Genomic DNA, 24,677 nt, shown 5'->3' with positions numbered 1-24,677 from the left:
CATTGTTTGTTAATTCTGTTTGTTTGATACAGGACCTAAAGCAGAAGAGGACGATTGGAACGGGTGTTGAACGAGAAGGGGTGTATATATTGTGTGCATCATCAGCTTCTGCTCATGTTGCCAGTACGTCAGATTCTGCAGCACTATGGCATCGTCGTCTAGGACATCCATCTTCCCGTTATTTATCTTTGTTACCTTTTATTTCCAATGCAAACAATTTGGCTCCTTGTGACGTTTGTTGTAAAGCCAAACAACCACGAAGTCCTTTTCCTATTAATAATAAACGTTGTTTACATCCTTTTGATTTACTTCACTGTGATATATGGGGGCCATATCATATGGCATCTACAACTGGTGCCCGCTATTTTTTTAACTGTAGTCGATGATTTTAGTAGACATGTTTGGATTTTTTTGATGCGCAATAAAACTGAAACTTCCACATGTTTACTTCGGTTTCTCCACTTGGTTCGCACCCAATATGATGCATCTGTTAAGCGAATTCAGAGTGATAATGGGACTGAATTTTTGTCATCTGTAGTCCAAGAGGCTCTCTCATCCTACGGTATTCATCATCAATTATCATGCACTTACACCCCACAGCAAAATGGACGCGTTGAACGTCGTCATCGTCACATCCTCAACGTGGCTCGTGCTTTGCGTTTTGATGGTCACTTACCTATATCTCTTTGGGGAGAATGCATCTTGACCGCTGCTCACCTCATCAACAGGACACCGACTCCACTCCTTGGTGGTCAGTGTCCCTATGAAGTTTTGCATGGCACTCCACCAAAGTATGATCACTTACGGGTCTTTGGGAGTTTATGTTACACTACTGTTTTACCCAAACCACATGACAAGTTCGCTCCTCGCTCCCGTAAGTGTGTGTTTGTTGGCTACCCTTTCAACAAAAAAGGATGGAAGGTCATGGATATCTCCACTCATGAAATATTTGTTTCTCGTGATGTTTTATTTCATGAAACTATTTTTCCATTGGCTGCAACTTCATCTGCACCTTCTGTCCATGTACCGTCACCACAAGCTGTCTTCACCGATTATGATGTGGCACCTGTTACTGCTATTGATACTCCCACAGCGGAGCTTGATGACAGGGGGAGTTCGTCCTCCCCAGTTCCGGGTTCTATTACTTCATCCACAGATGTCCCTGGTTCACCGGTTCCGTTGACAGAACCCAACACTGCATCTGTGGCAGATATTCGTGAACAGCGTGCCAGACGTCCCCCATCTCATTTAAAGGATTATGTATGCAACACAATGACTACACCCTTTCCTCGTCTCTCCACTTCTCCAATCGACTCAGGTATTCAATATTCCATTGATCATTATGTTTCTAATGCATTATTTTCTTCGCACCATCAGATTTTTCTTGCCGCCGTGGATAGTAACCTGGAACCCAAATCATTTAAAGAGGCTATGCAATATCCTCATTGGCAGAAAGCCATGCAAGCCGAAATTGATGCATTGGAAGCCAATCATACTTGGCAAATTCAACCTCTCCCTTCTGGTAAGAAAGCTATTCCATGTAAGTGGGTGTACCGCATCAAGTACAATTCTGATGGAACCATTGAACGCTATAAAGCGCGTCTGGTTATTGCTGGGAACAATCAGATCGAAGGAGAAGATTACACTGAGACTTTTGCACCGGTGGCTAAAATGACAAGTGTGCGTACATTTTTATCTGTAGCTGTAGCTCGAAAATGGAGCATTTTTCAGCTGGATGTTCAAAATGCCTTTCTCCATGGCGATTTGGATGAAGAAGTCTTTATGCGTTTTCCTCCCGGTTTCTCCCAAACCAAGTCTGGTCACGCCTGTAAGCTTCAACGTTCACTTTATGGTCTCAAGCAATCCCCACGAAATTGGTTTGCTAAGCTTCGTAGTTCTCTCCTCAGTTTCGGCTTTGTTCAGTCTCGTGCTGATTATACGTTGTTCACTTACTCGACTGGTTCCCATTATGTTGCTATACTTGTCTATGTAGATGATATTTTGTTGGCAGGTAGTGATCCTTCTCTCTGTGACCGTGTCAAAGCTCATTTACAAACCTGGTTTAAAATCAAAGATCTTGGTCCCCTCAAGTATTTTCTTGGCATTGAATTTGCTCGAAGCAAGACCGGTTTGTTTCTTACTCAACGCAAATTTGCTTTGGATATTCTTAAGGAATGTGGACTTCAAAGTTGTAAACCGGTTGCTTATCCTATGGATCCCAATCACAAGCTTGCTCTTGCTGAAGGACCTCCGTTTGATGATCCTAAACGTTATAGACGTATTGTTGGCCGTCTTGTATATCTCACGATTACACGACCAGAACTTAGTTATGCAGTTCACACACTTTCTCAGTTTTTGCAGCATCCTATGCAGATACATTACGATGCGGCTATTCGTGTTCTTCGGTACATTAAGTCCAATCCTGGCCAAGGACTCCTTCTTCGATCTGACAGTGATCTTCTTCTTCGTGCCTATTGTGATTCGGATTGGGCTAGTTGTCCCTTGACTCGAAAATCAGTCACTGGTTATTTTGTTACTCTTGGACATTCTCCTATTTCTTGGAAAACCAAGAAGCAAAACACAATATCCCGCTCCTCTGCTGAAGCTGAATACCGTGCCATGGCAGCTGCGACTTCTGAGCTTATTTGGTTAAAGTCTTTTCTCAGCTCTCTTGATATTCCTCATGCAGCCCCTATGCAACTGTTTTGTGACAGTCAGTCTGCTATTCATATTGCTTCTAATCCAGTGTTCCATGAGCGTACCAAGCATATCGAGTTAGATTGCCATTTTGTTCGGGACTATCTTCTCAGCAAGACTATTTCTACTCAACATATCCCCACTAGTTCTCAACCCGCAGATATTATGACCAAAGCACTTGGATCCAAACAATTCGATTTTTTGACTTCCAAGTTGGGCATCTCCTCCCTCCATGCTCCACCTTGAGGGGGAGTATTAGAGTAGCATTAATTTGTTAGGATCCTGATTGTAACTATCACGGTTTGTTACCTTGTATATTAAAATAGATTAGCTTGATTTATGCTTTCTGTTCCTTAGTTTTAGCTGATTTCCTGATGTAAATAGATTAGCTTGATTTATGCTTTCTGTTCCTTAAGTTTAGCTGATTTCCTGATGTAAATAGATTAGCTTGATTTATGCTTTCTGTTCCTTAAGTTTAGCTGATTTCCTGATGTAACCAATTGTAAATCTTGGTCTATATAATAGACCCAATTTGATATATCATCAAGCTGCGAATGACAGCAACTTCTGTTAAAAGAAACAAATTTGGGAAAAAGAGAGGGGAGAGAAAAATTTATAATTTAAAATTTGAAAAAGCGCACTTCATTCATCTAAAAAGACCATCATTTTGAAGGACAAACAATAAATCCATTAACATTTTTCTTACTGTAGTAGTGCAACATATAATGTCTCTAGGGCAAACAGGCCTGCTTTTTAAATATTTCCAAACGTTTTGGCATGTTTATAATCAAATTTTTTTATTTTGTTAGTTTATGTATTTTTAATTAATTTTAAAATTAAACCATTATAATTTAAAGATTATAATTGAATCCATTCTGTAACCGGATATCATATATTGACTATCACTCCCCCCCTAAGCCAAATTATAAAAAAATAAAACACAGTCACAGAATAGTGTTTTGACTTTTGACATGTATGAATTGAATGCTCTATTGTTGAATTGGCTTGCGAATTACAATTCCTTACCTCAACGCAAAATTATAATTGGCTTACGATTTTGTATAACCTTGAAAATAAGTTTAAAATTTATGCATTAATAATAATAAGGTTTAAAACATCAGGGCTGGCTCGCTCTGTTAAGTGGGTCGATGATGAGCTGTTCATCTAGAGACTTATCCAACGAGTTCTGATACATTGTCTTGTCTTCTCCTCTATGCTCTTTCGTCCTACTTTTCGGCCCAATTCCAATAATGTTTTCACATTAATCATGATATCAAAGGAAACAAGCATTATTTAATTGCCACAACACAATGCAAGCCTGGCTTCCTGAAAGGGAAATACACTTTAAAAAAAGAAGACAAAAATTAAAACTCTAAAAATGTTATCTGTAAAAAATAAGCTAACTTCATCTTTCCGTGCTTGTAAATTAAAAATATCGTTAAAAAAATAAATATCGAACGAAAGATTCAAAATGTAAGGAAATTATCATAGTATCCTAGTGAGTACAATACCTAAGTAACTTAACATATTTATTAAATACTAATTAATAATGAAGAGGGATATTCTTACTACCAAAATTTTCCACCACCAATTTACTACCTATCTAATCACCATTAGATTAACATTTTCTCTTTCTTCAAAAACTTTTTAAGATTCTCTCTCTTTGATCCAATGGTGATGTGACGAGTAGTAAGTTAGTAATGAAATTGTTTGGTAGTTAAAATATCCTTACTTATTAATAATATATAAAAGTTATATAATATAATCAGCACTTCAGTCACAATGCATAAAACGCAATTTCACTGTTATTAAAACCTGTCCGAATGGCCAAAAATCAGGTTTAACCAGTATTAACTCAATATCGATTTTATGATCGAATCAGTTTTTGAAAAATTTCATTAAGTCAAAAATATTTTGGTAAAGTATTCCACCACAATTACACTTTTAGGAGCTGTTTGGTAGAGGGATAAATTTTATATTCTTAGAAAACTCACATTGAGAATTCTATTTATCCACGTCTTATATGGGAAAATGAGATTTCTGAAAATTAAAATTGAGATAAGAATCCCATAAAATAATACCACAAAGTGAGCGGTATTCTTGAATTCCTACCTGGTGAGAAATTTTTATATAATTTATAGGACATAAATAATCATGTTTTAATATTTTCATAACTAAATACACTCTCTTGTTAAAGTTCTAGCCGTGATACTCCGATCATGGTTTTTATTTCCTCTCTGCTTCAAGCCACTTCACTCTAGTGACCCCAACGCTATGATCATCTAGTTCCGACATTATCAACAACCACGATCTCTGCTTCACGTCGCTTTTTGATTTTTTTTGTGACATATCAGAAAAAATTTCCAAAATTTATCAAAAGTTAATTTTATAAAATTAGCCCACATTTCCATGAATTATTGACAATTAACCAAAATTAGAATCAGAAAACGCGAGCTAATATTTTTACAAATATTTTAGTCTATTAAATAACTTTTTGATAAGCTTAATGAAAAATTTACTATCTCATCATATTCTACTCTATTCTTTAGGATTTAAAATTGACATAAAAGGGAAAGGGAGTGAAATAGTAAACACTAAACTAAATTACTTTGGTTCTTATATTATTTTTATGAGAAAAGTGTTTGTCATTTTAAATGATGTCATTTTAAGAGAGAGATAGATACAAAATAAATTTTTTATTTAAATTTTAAATTAAAAAAAACCACCAACTTTTTCTCTCCCATGATTTCTATTTTCGGTGTCTATCTCTCTTTTAAAATGACATAACTTATAGACAAACTATTTTTATTTATATATTTTTAGAAAAATTTAATCTAAGCGTTCAACAATGACCACCGGTTAAATCAATAACTGAACTATTTCAACAGAGTCGATGACCGGTTTGATTTAATAGCAGCGTGTAAATGTTATCATTCTCTGCCTTTACTTGTGAAGCTGCAAAGCTACGATGATGGTGACCGTGAAGACTGAAGATTGACAAGTGATCACACCTGCGCAGCGTCACTGGGTTGGGAACGGAAAAGACGAGCTTGGTCACTTCATTTTCAAAATCATTTCTGGTGGAACGCCTTGTCACTCGCCATCAACCACCCACGACCAAACATCTTTTTTCTGTTTCCTTTTCTCTTTTTCATGTTCGCCCTTGGTTCTAGAAAGGGCCAACTTTTTATTATAATTAGTTTTTTTTTTAAGTAACATCCTTAAAGCATCGGTTAACAAAATTTTAATAAAATGTATTAAATAAAAATAAAACACTTATTATGTTAAAATATTTAATAAAGAAATCCCAAAGATAGCTGATTTGGCAAGTGGATGCCTACGGGATTGCCTTGATCAAGGATTTAAATTTTTGGCTTAAGTAATTCCCTGGAATTCTTCCGGAGCCAAAGACAAACCGTTTTTCTTAAACCTTAAACCGCATCCTCGGGTGAACCCGGTCTAATACACCGTTTGATTCGAGGAAGAGCTAGTCTTAAGGTCGTACTTTGAAGATAAAATGGCCGAAGAAGATTGAGTGGAAATACGTTAAGGTTACATACTAAAAAAAAAATTAATAAAGAGTTCTAAAATATTCCATAACCAATATCATGCAAAACCCTTATTATTTTATGAAATATATGTATCTTCAGCTACAGGAAAGAGAAGTTATATGCAGCAGTCACATATTTTTTCAAGATACGAAACTGTATTATGATAATGATATGTCAGTTGGAGATAACTTCTCTACAGCAACAGAAGATTAATAGCGCCCTTATTTTATTTATGCCAAAAGTATAGTTATGTGTTTTTGCCAACACAAAACATAGCATTAATGATATTGACTTTTAGGATAGACACAGTTGGCTAAGAATTTGGTCTATATCCCACAAGGGCATGAGTTCAAATCTCACTGGCCGATATGAGGACTTTAATGGTAGATGATATGTAATTTCTTCTTAAAATCCTCGAAGAAGTTGAGGGATCTTCTCTGACCTTAGTGAGATAGTGATATCTAACTTCACTTAAACCTTCTCATTACAAAAAAAAAAAATGATATTGACTTCTTCTTCTTCTTTTGATAAATTACAGTTATATTTTATAGAAAATAATTCTGTTCTGGAAAAGTCCAAAATTAGGGCTTTTGACCCTAGTAATCTCTTTCTTACAAAATTTGATCGGAATAATTTCTTAATCAAATGTATTATCAAAATAATGCATGACGACGCGGTACTTACCTGTAGTATCGATTTATGTGTAAATCAACCCACTCATTCACACTTAAATCAGTGTCAGACAAAACCAAAAAAAGTTGAAAATTGAGTACACCAAGACGCGGCCCTGCTCCAACCGCGTTTGACGGACGTGACATTAGCAGTACCGCGTCTGTCTTAAATCTTTTACTCTCTGGACTGAATTCTTATAAAATCCCACCCATGTTGCTATGCAACCCCAAAGCTGATCCGTGTGAGAGGGAGCTTATTTTTCAATTTTTTTTTTTTTTTTTCATTTTGTCCAGAATCCTTGTGTGTGAGATTGTTTCCAACCTTTTTTCCGTTGTATCTGAGGATAAAACTCCATACTCACTTGTGCGTTCTTTTGCATGGTGTTTTTGACCTCATCTTGCAACTAACTATTATTTAAAATTTTTGTTATATAATTTGATCAAATTATAGGTTAACCCAAAAATTATCATGTTATATATTTAACTTCTTATAGGATTTATTAAAACCTTAGATTATTAGCCTTAAATTTTATTAATCATATTTTACAAAAAAAATTATGTGCTATATTTATTTTGTTAAAATTTTGGATTAGTGGATTTAAATTTTAGTAATGCTATATTTATATTATTAGTGTAGGGTTTAGGGAGTAAAATTTTATTAATTATATTATTTAAATCTTAGTTTAGTGACCAATGTTAATTCGCACAGTATTTTTACGTATTTGGTTACTTTTTTGGATTTTTAAAATGTTGCAGTAAATAAAATTGATGTTGAGAAAAGTAAATCTTTTTTAACTATTTACTAAGAATAACGGGTTTTAAAAATTTTAAATTCATACTTATATTCATATTATTGTTAAATTCATACTCTTTACTTAAATTCACTCTCAGCTAAATATTGGGAGAATTTTGAGTTGACAGCAGCATAGATGAGGTTTTATAAGAATTCATTTTGACTGGATTTAAGACAGACGCGGTACTGTTAATGTCACGTCCGTGCCAAACGCGGTTGGAGCAGGGTCGTGTCTCAGTGTACTCAATTATGGGTGATTTACGCATAAATTGGATAATTTACGCATAAATCGGCACTACATATACCGCGTCTTAACGCGGTCACTTCAGTGTCGCGTCGTCATACATTATTTTGGTAATACATTTGATTAAGAAATTATTCTGGTCAAATTTTGTAAGAAAGAGATTACTAGGATCAAAAGCCCCCAAAATTAAGACTTTAAACTCTTAGTACCGAAGAAAATCGAACGTATACTTTCACCGTCGCTTTCTCAATCTCATACGTCAAGTGAGCTAGCATGTGTCTGTTCTCTCAACACGTTTTGCTAGTAACTCATATACCCATTCATCGCAAAAAATTATCATCCACGATGTTAGTTACGAACTGCTAGTAACTCATATACCCATTCAACACGTATTGTAGGTTCTTTCATTTGACTAATTAACATCGCTTAACATGCAATTACAAAATGCAGGTCAATAAACTTACATGAAAAAGGAGCAAATTAAAAAAAGAAAACCTTTAAACTCTGGATACACAGATCGTGCCAGAGCCAACATTAACAATCAATCATACAAGCACACATGTACCATAACACAGATTCCAACCACTACCTATTTCCACATCCCAAGCCTAATACATATTATTCTATAGTTCTGAACATCCACTGATTCATTCATGTCATGACCCCGTGCTTCCATTATCTACAGTTTGTTTCCATTAGTCATGGCTGTTAGCATCACCCTTGGATTCCCAATCTTGTTTCCTCTCAATCATTTTGAGAGGCATTTCAGCTGAAGCCTTCAAATCTGTGCTTGAATTGCTGTCTTCAGATTTGTACTTGTAACGCGAGGCCCAGTAAAGATAGTTGAAAAAATTAAGGCAGCTAAGGGTGGCCAAGAACCAATAAAACAGATTGAGATTATTTTGATTTAAGTCAAATCCATGCAACCATCCTTGTTTGCCAGGAGTGATCCTTTTGGTAACAGCATTTATGACATTCACAAATACGGTGCTCAAGAAGTAACCAAGAGACATTGATAACCAAGTGAAAGAAGTTGAGAGTGATTTCATGCTTGCAGGTGATTCCCTGTAAAAAAATTCCAAGAGTCCAACAAGGGTGAACATATCTGCTATTCCAAATATACCATATTGGAAGGACAACCAAAATAGACTTATGGGCTTAGAAGGGTCTCTCTTTCCTTGGTCCCTTCTTTTTACTTCTATAATCCCAGCCACTCCCATTGATATGGCTGAGAGTACTAGTCCCACACCTACCCTTTGAAGTTGTGTAATGCCTGAAGGGTTGTGAGTGATCTTTCGTGCGAATGGCACAAAGAAGAATTCATATATGGGAACCAGGATGGTTATAAAAACAAGTGGGATAACAGGAATGGATGGAGCAGGAACTGTAAGATAACCAAGTTTCAGGTTCATCACATTCCCTTGTTGAACCGAGAATGTTTGAAGCTGTGCCATACAAGTGTTCAATATAATTGTACTGCCCACTATTGGTAACATTCTGGTTAGGATCTTGACTTCTTCAACTTGTGTCACTGTGCAAACCTTCCATGGCTGGGGTTTTGAGTTTTCTTGGAGAATAGCCGCTTTATCTAGAAACCTGATTCGACAACCAACAATAACTTTTTTAACATGCATGCATGTGTGTGAGCAAAAGAGAAAGGGAAATGTGTATCCAGAAAAAAAAAAAAAAAAAACAGAGAAGGGATATGAATGTCTCAACGTTAATCTTGTCATCAATTATTTTTCAATTATTGTAAATGGTAAGACTATGATTTTAGCAACCCAATAATTTGTAGGAGATAATTTTATCTCTTAAACATACAAAAAAGTGTGTGGACCTATGTGAGATGATGTGAATTGAAGAGAACAAAGAGAAAATAAAAAAAGATCCTACTATTTTTATAGTAACCTAAGGTAGAAGATAAAATTATTTTCTAAATAATGTGAAATCCTAATCTCATAATTAAATATAGATAAAGAAGAAAATCATTGAGCTTGGCTGAACTGATGACATTTTCTCCCAATAAAGTAGTAGCGGAGCCCAATTTATGCACCAGCCCCAAACAAAAACAAAAACAAAAACAAAAACAAAAAAACAACCATTGACTGCAGCAGGTACTGTTCTTTAAAGACCTCTGACTAGACCCTAGCTATGTCAGAATACTTTTATTTTTATCTTGTGTTTTGCAGTTTGCACACGGAATAGATATTTTTTTAGCTTCCATGATCATTCTCCGTATCTCTGCTACTCCTAAACGTGGATAGGTGTTAGTGGGCCCAGAGGCCTTGGCGCTACCTGCTACGACGTACATGAAAAAGAATCCTAACATGCCCAATTAGCTGGCCCCGATTTTTGTTTAATTGTCCTATCATTTGCAGAAAATTATTAGCCTTGATTTTGTGTATGCAGGTTGTTAACTATGAGTTTTTGAGTCACCTCATCTGGTTGGTGTGGGCAATCTTCTCTAATGTAGCATCTTTATCACTGATTTCATATAGTTCTTCATGTGACTCTGGCAGTGACAGCTTCCGGTTCTTAAAAGCCACAACAATAACCTGTATGTAACAACAACAAAAAAAACAAAACAAAATGGTTTTCTGATCATCATAGGTTGTATTGTATGTGCTTATCAAGAAGAAGGGAAGGCAAATAGAGATGCAGACCTGAGCAATCCTCAAAGTGGAGCTATCTCCAGGAGTTTTGATGCGGTAGAATGGCTTACCAAGAGCAAGTGTCACAAAACCAATAGTGGCAGCTATGGTTATTATGAAAAAGCCCCAATGCCAAGCTCTTTGGGTGCTAACCCACACAACACCTGTAACTCCTGTAATTCCTCCAAGAGTTGAACTGAGCAAAAGCCAATTGAAAAAGCTTGCAAGAGCTTTTGCTTCAATTGGATCCTTTTCATCAAATTGGTCAGCACCAAATGCAGTCATAGATCCTCTTACCCCTCCCATACCCAATGCCAACAGACTCAGTGATGTGTAAAACATGACTGCTATGCCACCTTTGACACAGCTTGACTTGCCACATGCTTCTGGATGTAAATGATTTGAAGCAGCTTGAACCGTGAGCATTGCCAAAGCCTACAAGTGTTAAATCAGATACAAACTACTAAACCTTTTTCAACTAATTGATTTCTCTATTTGTGCAAGCCATTGGGATTTGGAATATTTCATATATACTATTGTTTTACCACTTACCAGAACCTCTAGTGATCCAAAAAGCAAGCATGTGGTGAATCTGTTTAGGTAAGTATCTGAGATGAAGCCTCCAACAAGGGATAACAAGAAAGTTGAACCCATAAAGTTTGTGAGAGTATTGGCAGAACTGGACAGATCAAAATGCATCACCCCATAAAAGTATAGGACTAAGCTAACCATGTTTGCCACAAATCCCATGTTGTCCAATGCTGACAAGACTACATAAACGAGGAAGAAAAGGTGGGGAAAAGAAGAAGCTCAATATAACTTGGTAGCAAAGAACAGAACAAACAAAAGAGTTTCATCTCCTTTCCTTTCCCTTACCGAAAATAAACATGGAAGCTCTGAATCCACCTTTCCTTCTCTTCCATTCGGTGATGAGCTTGTGTTCATCTTTTTCCTCTTGTTCTGCCTGTATGACCCAGATTTGAAACTCATCAATATATATACATAAAGAGAAGATAAGGAGAGAGATAGAGGAGGGTTGAGTTGAATGACAAGGCTTACCATTATCGAGATATTGAGAGTTCTGTTTTATACAGGAATGGGGCAGTTCAGAGGAAATGGTGTTTGTGAATATATAGCCCCAAAAGGAAGCTTTTGAGAAAAGCTATAGTTCAGACAAGGATGATAAAGAGAGCAACTTGGAGCATAAAATGCGTAAGAGGGCCTAGTTTATGATTTCCATGGCCTTAAAATTCGATTGCCTCTATCTTTCAGCAATTGTCCTCCATGCTACTTATCATGCTCTCTGTCTCCTCTTTTTCAAGGTCTCTTAGCTCAACAGTTTGGCATTTTCAAATCCAAAACATAAATCAAATTCTGAATTGTATTATTGGGCAGAGCATAACATGTTGATTTGGAAGCACAAGTGGTTTAAGGTTGCTAATTATATGGATGCTTAATCAATCAATTATCTTAATCAACCCAACATCTATGCCCCACACCAACGATATATATGCTTGTCTTCGCTGAACAATCCATTGCTGGCATTGTATAAATTTCCTAAACCAGAAGCTATCAGAAAAAGTCATGGGTCAAATTGAAAGGAAAAGACTGCATACTGAAATTGGGTAGACTTTTCCTTGCTTGATACATAGCATCATTTGATTAAGTGGTCATTTCACATATCAAGTTCATCAACTGTTTGTTAACTTTAAAGCTGTATCATACATACATCACGTGGTTTCCTAATCATGTTGCTCTTTGATTATGTCATAAGAATATCCTTGATAGGCCCTAACGAAGATTTTTAATAATTTTGAAGAAGTTGAGTGAGTGAAATCAGAAATGTGAACTCTTGTTATTGCTAGTTAAAGTTACTAGCAACTTAGTCTCAAAGGTTGGATTATTAATTCACATGATACATAAGAAAGGACTAAGTTTGAAACTTGTCCTTTTGGTTAGACAGCTTTGTCAGAGGGAAAATGATCTTATATTTTCCTTGCTACTGGGAAAAAAAAAAAAAAAAAAAAAAACCACATGTAGCCCAAAAATTTCCATGCGCACGAAGGCAACACATAAAGTTACCCATTTCGCCAAAGGTGAGTCCTTACATCCCCCAGGGCTGTAAAAAAATATTGGATAAAAAACTGAAATCCTAGGTCAAATAACCAAAGTTCAAATTATGGGTCACATGGTACAGCTCATATGGTTGTCCTCCATGTCCTTTAGAGCTCCATTGTTTGATAAAAGTCCATGAATGTCACTTTCCCCCTCCTATCATGCATATCACAGAAATTCAGAGTTTTTGCCTTTTGCTTTTAACTTGTGATCTCATTCTACTGATAAAGTCCATTTTATATTTGAACTGGCTCTTTCAATTTGCAGTCTAACTTCTAGTGTCTCAATCATGCTAAATCTTTTTTGTTTGAAAATCACTATCGACTGAAAACACTATCTTGAGTGTTCCATCCAAGCAAATATGTGTTGGTATTGGTATCATCCCTTCCCCAAGGACCTTTCACCTTTCATGTGAATCACTTTTGAAGCATCGGCAGTAAATGAGCATATCAATATCTGTATTCAATTTACAGTATGTCAAAAAGAGAATGCACAGGATAATAATCCAAATCATTTTCATTACATTAGAGGGACATATCAAAACACCTGATGCAATAAATGTCCTACTTTAGAGATGAAGAATACAAGCTATATTTATACAACTAAAAATAATCAGGAATAATTCCAAGTTTAAACTTCAGAGTTCGGAATGGAGCAAGTGTCAAAAAAATAATAGTAATAATTATTTATTTTAATTGCTTACCTCGATGAAACAAGGGAATTACTCATTAATCATCAATAGCGGCTATGACAGAAGAAACAAAAAATTTTATTGCCCTGTTGGGTACTCATCAATAACTGCTTCTAACAGAGGTTATTAATTGCTCATGAAAATTTTGTTACTTATCAATTTGAGTCTATATCATGCATGACTTTTGTTGTGGGGGTGGATTCCTCTTAACAACTAGACTTTCATAGAGGCTAACGATGATGGTTCTCTATCTTTAATTCATAGACATAATGTTACTGTCTTTAATTCATAGATGTTGTTTTTCATAAAGCTTGATTTATTAACCCCACCTTCCATGCCATATGCTTTTTCACTAACACCCATTCTTATCACTTTGCCCACAAATATGTTCATGCTTTTCCAAAGTGCTTGAGTGATTGAGTTCTCTCAAATATCTTCTGGGCTTCTTGTTGTGTCCCTCTACTTTATTTTAAACAACCATTCTTATCAGTTATCCCTTTCCCCATAAACATACACCGTGTAACAGTTGTTTTCAACCTTAGCAGTTCTATTATTGTTATTTCTTGTTCGTTGGATCTTTTAGGGTGTAGAGACCTCAGTTGGAAGCATACTTTTTGGGGCTATCTTGTTTTTGTAATTGGCATAAAATATGTACGTGCTGCATAGTGCCTTAGTCTAAAATATGATTATATTATAACTGCACAATTATTTATTATTTATTATTTATTACCAAGCCAAGTTCGGATGGATTGTGATGGACTAGGCCAAATTTAACTTTGACCAATTATTTTTAGCTCAACTCAACCAAACAAGCAACGGATTGGACACTGCTTGAGAACTCTACTTATGGACATATGGAGATGTTTGATTGTGTTTTAATTTTTTTTATAAAAATTATTCTGTTGAGTAAAAGAATTTGTTTGATGACATTGTTTTGAAAATAGTTTTAAAAATTAATGAACAATAAAATCTGTTTTGTTAAATTTGTTCTTAAAATGTAATTTTAAAACAAAAAAACAAAACTTGTTTGCATAACTATAATTTGTTAATTGCTATGACTCCATTGTTATCCATTTCTATCTCGATAAACAACACCAAAGCATCCCTTCCCAATTAGATTTCACAATGCATCAATACGTTATTTAAATGTAACAAGAACTGTACCGTGTACATGTTCATATAATCAAGAAACAAGGCAACCACACTTTAACGTAAGCGTAACTCAATGATCCAGAATATGAGGGTTTGGCGGCACCCATCATTCACAGTGCTATGTGATTAACGGCTAATGGGCCACTTGAAATTTAATATCCATACGGAAGATTGATTGTGGGCAAGTCGGAAGAAATTAAAGGCCCACGATAATGGATTTCTATATATCAGCAATTAGCACTGACAAATCTACTTATAAATTAACGTATCAATTTTCTTAAATGTTAAGAGTTCACATTAACACTCTGTATTCATATTTCATCGTGACTGACAGTTGTGACTAAACTACTCTCCTTCAAAGTTGGTTGGCGTGGCCGAATGATTTATTTTTACATCAGTAATCCCTTTATCCCAAACTACTTGAGGTCTACTGATTTATTCCTACATCTTATCAGAAACACTATTTGAACTTGTTTTGTAGTTGCGAGTTGTTCCTTCAAACTACATTTCGCAAGGTGTGGCTTCCCAGTCATACGAACAATATTATCCATCAGATGATTAATATCAACAATATCTCCATAAGTTCATATGAAAATGAGAGACATCACATTATATTATAGAAAATAAAGGCCCCTAAAATCTAAATACATCAAAGTAACTACGCCTTGAAGCTGCAAATGTAAGCGATGGAAGAAAAAGTAAACTGCATACATTGGAATAACAATGAGACGAAATAAGATAAATATGCCAAAGATAATGTACTAACTCCAGCTATCATTTACTAAATTGAAACACAACTAATTATAGTATGTGAAACAATCAAACCTTGCTGAAATCATCATCAAAACGAAGACTAATTCTGCACTGGCATGACATTTCAGATAAGCATATGATTGATCACTAAAATAGCATTTGTTTATTTTGAAGAAGCAAGACATTGATTATTTTCTCAAAGCATAGGTAAACTCGATCCACCACCAAACATCATCAATCTCATATTGCATCTATAATGTAAGTTATTGATGAACAAAATGGTCAAAAGGAATGGAGAACATTACTTTCCCTAATTCTCTTCTTATCTGTTTTTGTTGGTTGTGTTTCCATGTTTCCACAACAGTCACCGGGGAGTGACAGTAGACTCTCTGTATAGAAAGCTGGCTTGCGCCAAATCATATGATCAGATATTTCCAGCAATTCTCCTTTGTCATTAAATTTCATCAATCCAGTACCATTAAATGCAACAAGTTCACCACCTTTGGCGAAGCAAAGGGGGGAGAGTCTCCGTGCAGGAATCTCAAACATAGTCCAAGATGACTGCACTTTATATTCTTTCATCAACCACACCTGAGTTTTATGTACACTCCGATACCATACACTGAGACATCCACCCATGATTATCAAATCTCCAACCAAAATGTTCTTGAAATCACCAGCGGGAATAGATATCTCTGATAGTTGTTTTTCAATCAAATCAAAGACAATAATTGCTCGATCAATTCCATGACGAGGGAAAACCAACCAATGAATAGCCCCATTAAAGAACAATCCATGATAACTGTAGAAATACATACGGGGAATATGGGAAACCTGGATTTTTTTTCCATAAATTGGTTCTCAAAGAGAAAAGCACCATGTGGGTTTCCTCCTCCTCAAGCCATAAAACAACTACCAAGTAATCATCAGTGGATGAGTCATACCCAAAACCAATTAGAAGCGTACGATTATGGGAACGACGTAACTTTCGTATAAAATCAGAGAATGATAGGTGTCGTCTGTGAAAACCATTTGATGGATTCCATATATAGAGATTTGAGTCTCTCCCAATGAAAAGAACAAACCCTCTGCAGGAACCCAAAACCTGAAAACCATAAGGAAACATAGCAGACTCTGGAAGCGGATGAACGAGTCTCACAAAAGCAGAATCATCGTGAAACGACGCGTCCACATCGTTGGAATGAGCTTCGGAACCATAACGTGTTTTGAAGAGAAGTCTATGGGAGGGAGCAGCAGATAGTTCAAAATGCGAATTTGCAAAAGAGGGATCAGAGATGAGAGAAAGCCATGACTTACATACACATTTGAATCGAACAAGAGATTTCACAGGTGACCTCAACAGGATTTCCTGCACCAACTCATCAGGGAGAGGGATGTTAATGTTAATCTCCATGCTTCCCCTTCTTTTCCTGTTTTTAGGGTTCCGTATGTTGTATGGTATGGTATTGAATTTTTCCTAAAATAAAATTAATTATATTTTAAGATTTTCTGCAGATTTTGCGAGACAAAATTGCAGCTTCCAAAATTTATTAAATAAATTTATTAATATGCTATTTTAAAAATTCCATATCTAAATTTGCCAAAGAAGATTGAATTCAAAGAATTAATCCATCAACCCAACCTAACTCACCTTGTATCGTAGATGTGTTCATTAATCGATCCAAACTGTGATAACTGAACCAAACAATTGATAACTGAATAAACTGAAAAATTGAAAAAAAAAAATCGCAAATTTTAATTGAATTAGATCGGTTTTCGAATTGATTGATGAAATATCCAATCCAAACCGATCCAATATATTAATTTTCCTCTACCTACTTAGGTCTTCCATCAATCATAGCTCAAAAATTTCTAAACCCAAGATCCATTAACTCATCAACTAAACTAAAAAAAAACCTAGTCACGTCTCATCAACAAAATTTCATCTGTATAGAGCTTCATATCTTATTGCCCAAAAAAAAATTTATATTATCATTTTCTGATACTTTTGTATTTCAATTTTTTTTTACAAAGTCAATATATACAAAAGATGTTATGTTATTTGTATAATAATCAGAAAACAAATTTTAGGATTTTAAAAAAAATAAAAAATCAATCATGTTATGGACCTAGGAAAGGCCCATGCCAGCAAGAAACTCAACCAACACAAGCCCAAAAGTAAATTCTATAAATAGGAGCTAAAGACCACAGGTATGATGATCTCTCTAACCCTATTTCATTCAAACACGACAGTGCACACACACACCCCTTCTGGCTCAGGCCATCATATAGTGTGTAGTGATTTGGTGTCCCCAAGATACCTAATTCATAGGTATCTAGAGAAAAAGCTACAGATCCAATATCAAACATCCGACCTACGGTCGGATACATCTGCACAAGGCAGAACAGATCTAATTCAAACCGAAAAAAATTGAATTGAATTGGATCAGATTTAAAAAAAAATTCAAACTGAAAAGATATGATCCAACTGAAGGGATTAGATCAGATGATTTTTGCTTCCAAAACCGATCCAATCAAGATTAATAACACCCCTATTGTATTGTATATATAACGAGGTTAAATCGAGTTAGGGTTGAGTATGTCAATTCCTATATTATCAGTTTTACTTTTATTTTATTTTTAAATATTAAATGTTAGATTATAATTTTGTTTATTTGTGTTACTAGTTATTATTATAATATTTTTATTCTATTGGGGAGTGTAACGCCCCTCGTGTGCAATTTTATTTCAATTAAAGGGGTTGTTGGATAGTTTTCCAAAAGTTAGGGGCAACTTTTGAATTTCCGAAAGGCTAGGTGCTGAAATGCAAATTTCTTTTTAAAATATAGAGTGAGGGTTAAAATCCTATGGGGCTGAAGTGTACCCTAGTTATTTTGGATCAAAATTTCCAGCCACACGATCAGAGTGCATGTATAGGTTGCAATATCCATATCACAAGGTGGGTTTCATGAAATTCTTCTAAAACTTTCACCAACTCTCTGCCCAAAAATCAGAATAATCATGGTGGGGGACACTCCCATTTCTTAAGCGCTAGCTGCACCTGTGAATGTTTTACAAGATAGGCTAAAAGGGAGAAGCAACTAAAGGGGAGGTGCGGATCAAGAAAAAGAATTAAGGGACGGTGACGGTCCTAAACAAAGTGGGAAGGAGAGGTATACCCAACTTCTTTGGTTCTTTGCCCCGTTTTGTTTCGGGCAAAGGCAATTTTATTACATAAGTGGAATGTTATGTGAGAGAGGTTTTGTACTGGCTGTCAAGTTGTCATGATTGAATGTCTTGAAATGCCTCATTTATAAATTAAGGAAAAAATGTGTGCCATTTTAAATAATGTAAAGTTGTGTCATTTTAATAGAGAGAAAGAAATAGATAAAGGAAGAGAGAAAGTTGACAAAAAAAATAAAGGTGTGAGTCCCACCTCTTTGTGAGAGTGAAAGAATATAAGTTGTGTCATTTAAATGGATAAACACTTTTTCAATAAATTAAACTCTTAGAATGTGTGAGATGCTTTATGCTTCAAGAAAGGTAGGACTTTCATAAACCCATATAATAGAATGTGTTATGTCACTAACGGAAATTTATACGATGGCATATACTATGTTAAGTGGACAACCTAAATGTTTTAAAATTATTTATATGTGAAAAATCCATGATTCCATATATCAATATGTGAGATGGGTCTTGTGATGAGGATGTATCACTATGTATCATGTGAATATGTACATGGGTGTGGCCTTTGTGTACTCCTTTGATGGGTGAATGCCAATGTCTATGTTCCATGGTTACAAATATTGATGAATGCTTAAATTCAATGGAATTACAACTTTGAAACTTACTTATACGTGGGAATGTAAACGCTTCCTTCTTAGCTCTTATTCCTATTATGCTTCGGATAAGGCCAAAGTGGCCTTAATTAATTCTCTCTTTCTATTTTCTAAGATGAAGTAATTGGGAAAAATATTATTTGCTTGTCTTCCGTTTCTTTTATTCTGAGTCACAGGCCATGAAAAAGGCCGCCTTACATTGAATATGTAAGTGCTACAAATTATTAGAACGAATAATTGTTAAGAGACTTAGAATAAATGCGTGTTTTTCTGTTTTGTGCATGTGTGTATGTATGTTGAGATATGAATATATGTGATGAGTAATTTGATGCTGTTACGAGATATTCTCTTGGTTGGTTATAGTTGCAAATTAAATTAATACTATATGTAATGTGATACAAAATATGAGATTCCAACTTTGAGAAAGAGATGAATGTGTTATGTGGCCGTCCTTGTATCTCTTGTGATATTTTAATGAAGCTATGATCTCATAAATTTATGATATGGAAGATATGCTGTCAACTATATAATTCTATGACGTATCATGAATGTGAAAACAGTACTAGTAATACCAATGTGACCATGTCTTGAAATACATTGATTATCACTACAACAAAAGAGGTATACGAAGGTGGTTCATAAGTCATTTCACGACGGTTTGAACCGCCTCCAAATGCAAATTTCGGCCGTTAACCAACCGTCGTAGTTACTATCGTCGAGAGGCAATTCAACGACGGTTTGACTAAACTGTTGGAATAACCGTCGAAACAGAATTCAACGACGGTTGCAGAGGCGGTTATCATCGCCTGAAAATATCCTCAAAAAAATCGATGAATATTCAAAAGCGGTTTCCTAACCGTCGTGGAATTCCACATGACGTCATTTATTTAACCATCGCGGAATAAGTATTTTAAGGCGGTTGTATAAAAGTCGTTGAATAAGAATTCAAAGGCGGTTGACAACCGTCGTGGAATTCCACATGACGTCATTTATTTAACCGTCGCGGAATAAGTATTCTAAGGCGGTTGTATAAGAGTCGTTGAATAAGAATTCCAAGGCAGTTTATAAAGCGTTGTGGATTAATAAATCTTAGGCAATTTTTGTAACCGTCGCAGAATAAGATATCGAAGACGGTTATCTAAGGGTCGTGAAATAAGAATTTAAAGGCGGTTTAATTATGTCGTTGAATTATACAAATTTTTATTATAATTAAATAATATGTAATTTTTTAAGAATTTTATAAAAAATTAATGCAATATTCTCTGTTGTCAAAATAAATATAATAATTTTTTTAAAAAAAATTAAACATTAAACCTAAACATTTATTTTTTGAACACAGTTATATATATATATATATATATTTAATTATTACGAATGGAAAATTGGAGAAAGATTGAAGTTTTAATTTTTTTTAATTCAATATAACTTTGTAAATAAATTAAAAATTATGCTTTTCATCCATAATTAAAGTTAGAATCAGTAGACTTTTCTAAACACATGCACCAAATTCTAATAGTTATAAAATTGACACCAAATTCTAATAATTTTAAACCTAAATATAACTGAGAAGTGTAATTGTCAATATTGTCATAACATTAATTCTCCCTGGCAAATAGACACCAAAATATAAAAGTTAACTAACAAAAAGTCATTACAAAAAGCCATCACCAAAATGTCATGGGGTTATTGTTCTGAGAAACATAAAAAAGAGGACTATGGAGGAGATGGGTGTCCTTGATTATGAGGTTCAGGTGAATTTGGTCCTTATGCATTTGGTACATGGCTAGCAGAAGAAGAAGGCATGAGTCCGTTAGGAGAGCCCAAATCTTGAGGCTGCATCAAAAATTTAATAAAAAAACTAAATGTCAAATGCATAACATCAAATAAAAAATTAAAAAATAGGTGAAAACATCACCAGTAACAATTTTAAAGCAATTAAAAACATAAGACAAGTATGAAGGAAATAAAAGGAAATTTCATCATAATATGCATTAAGACTTCTAATCAAGCATTAAGTTTCTAAGTTAGTTTGTTGAGAAGGCCACATGGGGATATGGTAGCTAGCTTTCCAAAATACAAAAGAAAAGGGATGGAAAATGCCATAAATGTTAGAAAAGGTTCACAAGAAGAACTACCAGATATGTATGAAAATGTATTCACCATGATTTATGACAGAAGTGGAGGCTGTTTTTGCCTCTTTGCATGTAAGATTGTTCCCTAGATCAACTAGCTAGTGTTAATGGCATAAAGGTGTTTCTATCATTGGAGCATTGTGTCAATGATAAACCTCAGTGACATGTCATGATTTCAAATCAACTGAAAAAGTATTTAAGTGCTCTTGCTTAGCAAGGACAGATATAAAAAGAAAAGAATAATGTTATTATAGGTAAACTGAGAGCAAAGTAATGTCATACGTATTAATTGAGTGCCCTTGCTGAGCACACACTTTTTTCTATTTATTATTGCTTAAAAGTTTCTATTAAAAAAATCATTTTTGTTTACTTGAGATGAAGATGTGTCCTAAACTTTCTGGAATTTACCACGAAAAATCCAGAGGGAACTCAGCTAATTTAGAAAGACCCATATATCATATGTATCTGTTTAATTGTTTATATCCATAGTCTAAGTCTTAGACTAAAGAGTATTATTTTGAAGAAAGCAATACTAACAATGTCAACAATGACCAGAATAATAGTCAGAGTCCTACAAAACACTATGATTAAAGGTAGACATAAAGAAAAGTACACCCAGCAATGTAATAGGTTCAAGATGCAGCAGTCACTCATGAAACAAAAAACATAAGTTCCAATCATAATCTCAAATAGAAAATACAAGAACAATTTGGTAAATATTGTATTATATACCTGTTGCAATCCATTTGATACAAGACCAGGGGGCATTTGACCCCCAAAGTTACGTACAAAGAAAGTCAATGCTTCCTCCAAATATTGAACCTTAGATTTCAAGGAGTTAATTTCATTGGATGTAGACGTTGAGGAAGATGATCCAGAACTAGAACCACGTTTAAAAACTTGGGAAGGGCAAACCCCAAATCCCATACCCCGTACACGTCCAGGGTGCTCCTTCCCAAACACATGAACATAAGCATCTTCTTCGGATAAAGTTCCATCATTGTGTGCAGCTAGTAACAATTCCTACAAAATTTGATCCAACAACCAATTTAAAAATAGTAACATTGTCATATAGGAATACAAGTAAACAACTATTAGATGGCATAATACTGCCAAAAAGAGTAATGATGAATTAAATCATGTCAATAAAATTTTTAATAAAATCAGAATCAAATTTTACTGCATAAAAGCCAATTAGTGGAGAGAACTCAATCTGTGAGGCACTTTAAAATTTTTGCCCAGATGTAATGGTGAGAATCCATGGTTCAACCATCAACATATTTAGAGTGGTACCAATCGCCATTACACACGCTCAAAATCATACACGAATGCATTTTAATACAAATGTTCATGAGATAACCCAGCATATGCATGAATAAATATTGTCTAAGTGCCTGGAATTAAGTTCATGGGGTCAATCTTCTAAGCTAGATTTATGATGGTCCTTTAACGAAATAACTGTTCTGGGCTGTAAAAAATTAAAAATTGTATCACCGAAAAAAAAGGTGTAAATATATAATAAAAAAGCACAATCAGCATGGGTAAGTTGACAAAGGTAACTTCAAGGAACCAGAATCCAAAGGTAACTTCAATTGCTCTATTCTAAAATTACATAGGGCTTTGAGAATTCAATTCAAGTGAACACACAATTTTATATACATGCTTTTTTTCAAATCTAAATGTGCATAAGCGCCAGCATAGAAGATAATGAGAAGCATCAATGCAGAAACTATTGCAAAAACTTACCCTTCCTCGTTCAAGCAAAATAGCAGAGACCCCACAGATAATGCATAGACAGCTTCAAATGCAAAAGTTGACAAAGGTCGTAAGTTGCTGTTGCGGCAAAGGAACCCTGACAGTAATGTAATCCATTACAAAATAAACCCAAAATTGAGAAAAACAAAAACACCAAAAAAAGAAAAAGTAACACAAAAAAGTATACAAAAACACAAAATTACAATTAAAGAAACTCCATTTCATAAATAAATTGTAGTTTGGAGATATAATAGCCCATCTTAATTAATTAGTAAATCAAGTGTAATTAATTAATTAAACATGTTTTAGTGAGTGAAATTAAGTATAAGGCTTAATTAGATGAATCTGAGTCACTTTGGAGTTAAAAAGTGTACTCAGTGAAAATTAAGGGGTATAAATGGGTACTGGCAAAAGTACCCAAAATATAAAAATAAAAATAGTAATATTCCTAGAATAATATTCCAGACTTTTGGGTAAAGTTTGGTAATTATTGGAGTTGAATAGATAGACGAACCAATACTCGCTTAAAGCCACTTAACCTATGTTAAGTGACTAAAAGCCAAAATGAACCCAAACCCCCCAAGCAACCCGTCGAGCATCAGAGAAGAGGAAAGGAAGAAGGAGAAAGAAGAAGAAGGGAAAGGAGGGAGGAAGAGAGAGTGAGAGCAAATCTTAACCGATTGGAGTGATTCAAAAGCCTAAATCACTCTAAATCTTCCCCTCTTTCATAATCCTAGCTTTGTTTTGAGTGGGGAGCATTGTGGAGAGAGATATTACCTCTCAAAAATTCGGCCCTTTGGTGAAAATTGGGGTTTTGAGAGTTTCTACCTCCATTGAAGCTTGAGGAGCCATCAATCCTTGGTTGTGTGACCATTGGTGGTAAGATTCTAACCCTTGAACCTCATGATTCCTTGAAATTTGCATGAGTTAGGGTTTGTGAATAGTAAATTGGGATTTTTATGAAATGTAGTTGAATTAGCTATGTTCTAGGAAGAATGGAGTTTAGAGCATGTTGGGAAAAATGCTAGGAACGACATTTAATCGGTGGAAATGAGCCTAGATAGTCATTTGATAATTGTTCATAATATTGGAAAATTCATGCTTGGATTGGTTAGTATTCTAGCATGTTGAACAATTAGTGAGTTGAATGATTGATCGGATCCTTGTGATGTCTAGGATTGAGACATTTGGACCAACCGTGAGTGATCAACCATTGGAGCAAGCTATGGAGCTTGAATAGCTCATTGGAATTGGTAAGCTCATACTTGTGTTGTGCTTTGAATTGAGTAATTGATGGTTGATTGTGAAATACTCTTGGATGCAATGTGTTGATTGCATTACACCATGTGTAGGTGTATGTTTGTAAAAGTTGATTGCTGAAACTGTTGGTGAAGAACAAAGGTTGACTGAAGCATTGAGGTAAGCCTTCGGACCTTGGGTGTAATTCCCTTGACTGTTCTACCAAGCCCTGGAAGGGTGGAGGTTGGGATGGTGTATATAAATGCAATAAAATAGTGTAATGCTTTGTTATACGTATGCGTATGCATTTGGTGTGGCATAGGATGGTGTTTCCCTATGTGGGTATGTTGCATGGCGATGCGTAAATCATACATGGTAGTTAGCTGGCCAG

General features: G+C 35.0%; 3 protein-coding genes across 3 annotated transcripts; all 3 read right to left on the bottom strand.

Annotated features, from left to right (window-relative positions):
* Positions 1 to 8,625: 8,625 nt before the first annotated feature.
* Positions 8,626 to 11,907, bottom strand: LOC133309517 (protein NRT1/ PTR FAMILY 4.6-like). The gene is made up of 6 exons (XM_061510301.1): positions 11,667 to 11,907; positions 11,484 to 11,571; positions 11,160 to 11,377; positions 10,620 to 11,042; positions 10,393 to 10,511; positions 8,626 to 9,552 (listed from the first exon to the last, which is right to left on the bottom strand). Exons 1-6 carry the CDS (start codon positions 11,667 to 11,669, stop codon positions 8,652 to 8,654), a joined length of 1,752 nt encoding a protein of 583 aa, XP_061366285.1. The 5' UTR covers positions 11,670 to 11,907; the 3' UTR covers positions 8,626 to 8,651.
* Positions 11,908 to 15,199: 3,292 nt separating this feature from the next.
* On the bottom strand, positions 15,200 to 16,134 carry LOC133309519 (F-box/kelch-repeat protein At3g06240-like). Its single transcript, XM_061510304.1, has one exon. The coding sequence runs from the start codon at positions 16,132 to 16,134 to the stop codon at positions 15,601 to 15,603; it is 534 nt and encodes a 177-aa protein (XP_061366288.1). The 3' UTR covers positions 15,200 to 15,600.
* LOC133309518 (F-box/kelch-repeat protein At3g23880-like) lies at positions 16,100 to 16,749 on the bottom strand. The gene has a single exon (XM_061510303.1). It carries the CDS (start codon positions 16,730 to 16,732, stop codon positions 16,100 to 16,102), a length of 633 nt encoding a protein of 210 aa, XP_061366287.1. The 5' UTR covers positions 16,733 to 16,749.
* Positions 16,750 to 24,677: the final 7,928 nt, after the last annotated feature.

This window comes from Gastrolobium bilobum, unplaced genomic scaffold (genome assembly GCF_033153095.1).
Source record: "Gastrolobium bilobum isolate Gb01-03AN ecotype WA unplaced genomic scaffold, APGP_CSIRO_Gbil_v1 utg2122, whole genome shotgun sequence".
NCBI classification, from domain to species: Eukaryota; Viridiplantae; Streptophyta; class Magnoliopsida; order Fabales; family Fabaceae; genus Gastrolobium; species Gastrolobium bilobum.
The sequence above is the reverse complement of the archived record's forward strand: the minus strand, read 5'-3'. Positions and strand labels throughout refer to the sequence as shown.

What these genes read in the sequence shown, in the direction of transcription:
- LOC133309519 (XM_061510304.1), bottom strand. Translation starts at nt 16,134, where the DNA reads ATGTATTTCTACAGTTATCATGGATTGTTCTTTAATGGGGCTATTCAT.
- LOC133309518 (XM_061510303.1), bottom strand. Translation starts at nt 16,732, where the DNA reads ATGGAGATTAACATTAACATCCCTCTCCCTGATGAGTTGGTGCAGGAA.
- LOC133309517 (XM_061510301.1), bottom strand. An exon ending in TTGGATCACTAGAGGTTCTG is followed by an intron (nt 11,043 to 11,159) that starts GTAAGTGGTAAA and finishes TAACACTTGTAG; the next exon opens with GCTTTGGCAATGCTCACGGT. An exon ending in CCACTTTGAGGATTGCTCAG is followed by an intron (nt 10,512 to 10,619) that starts GTCTGCATCTCT and finishes TGTTACATACAG; the next exon opens with GTTATTGTTGTGGCTTTTAA.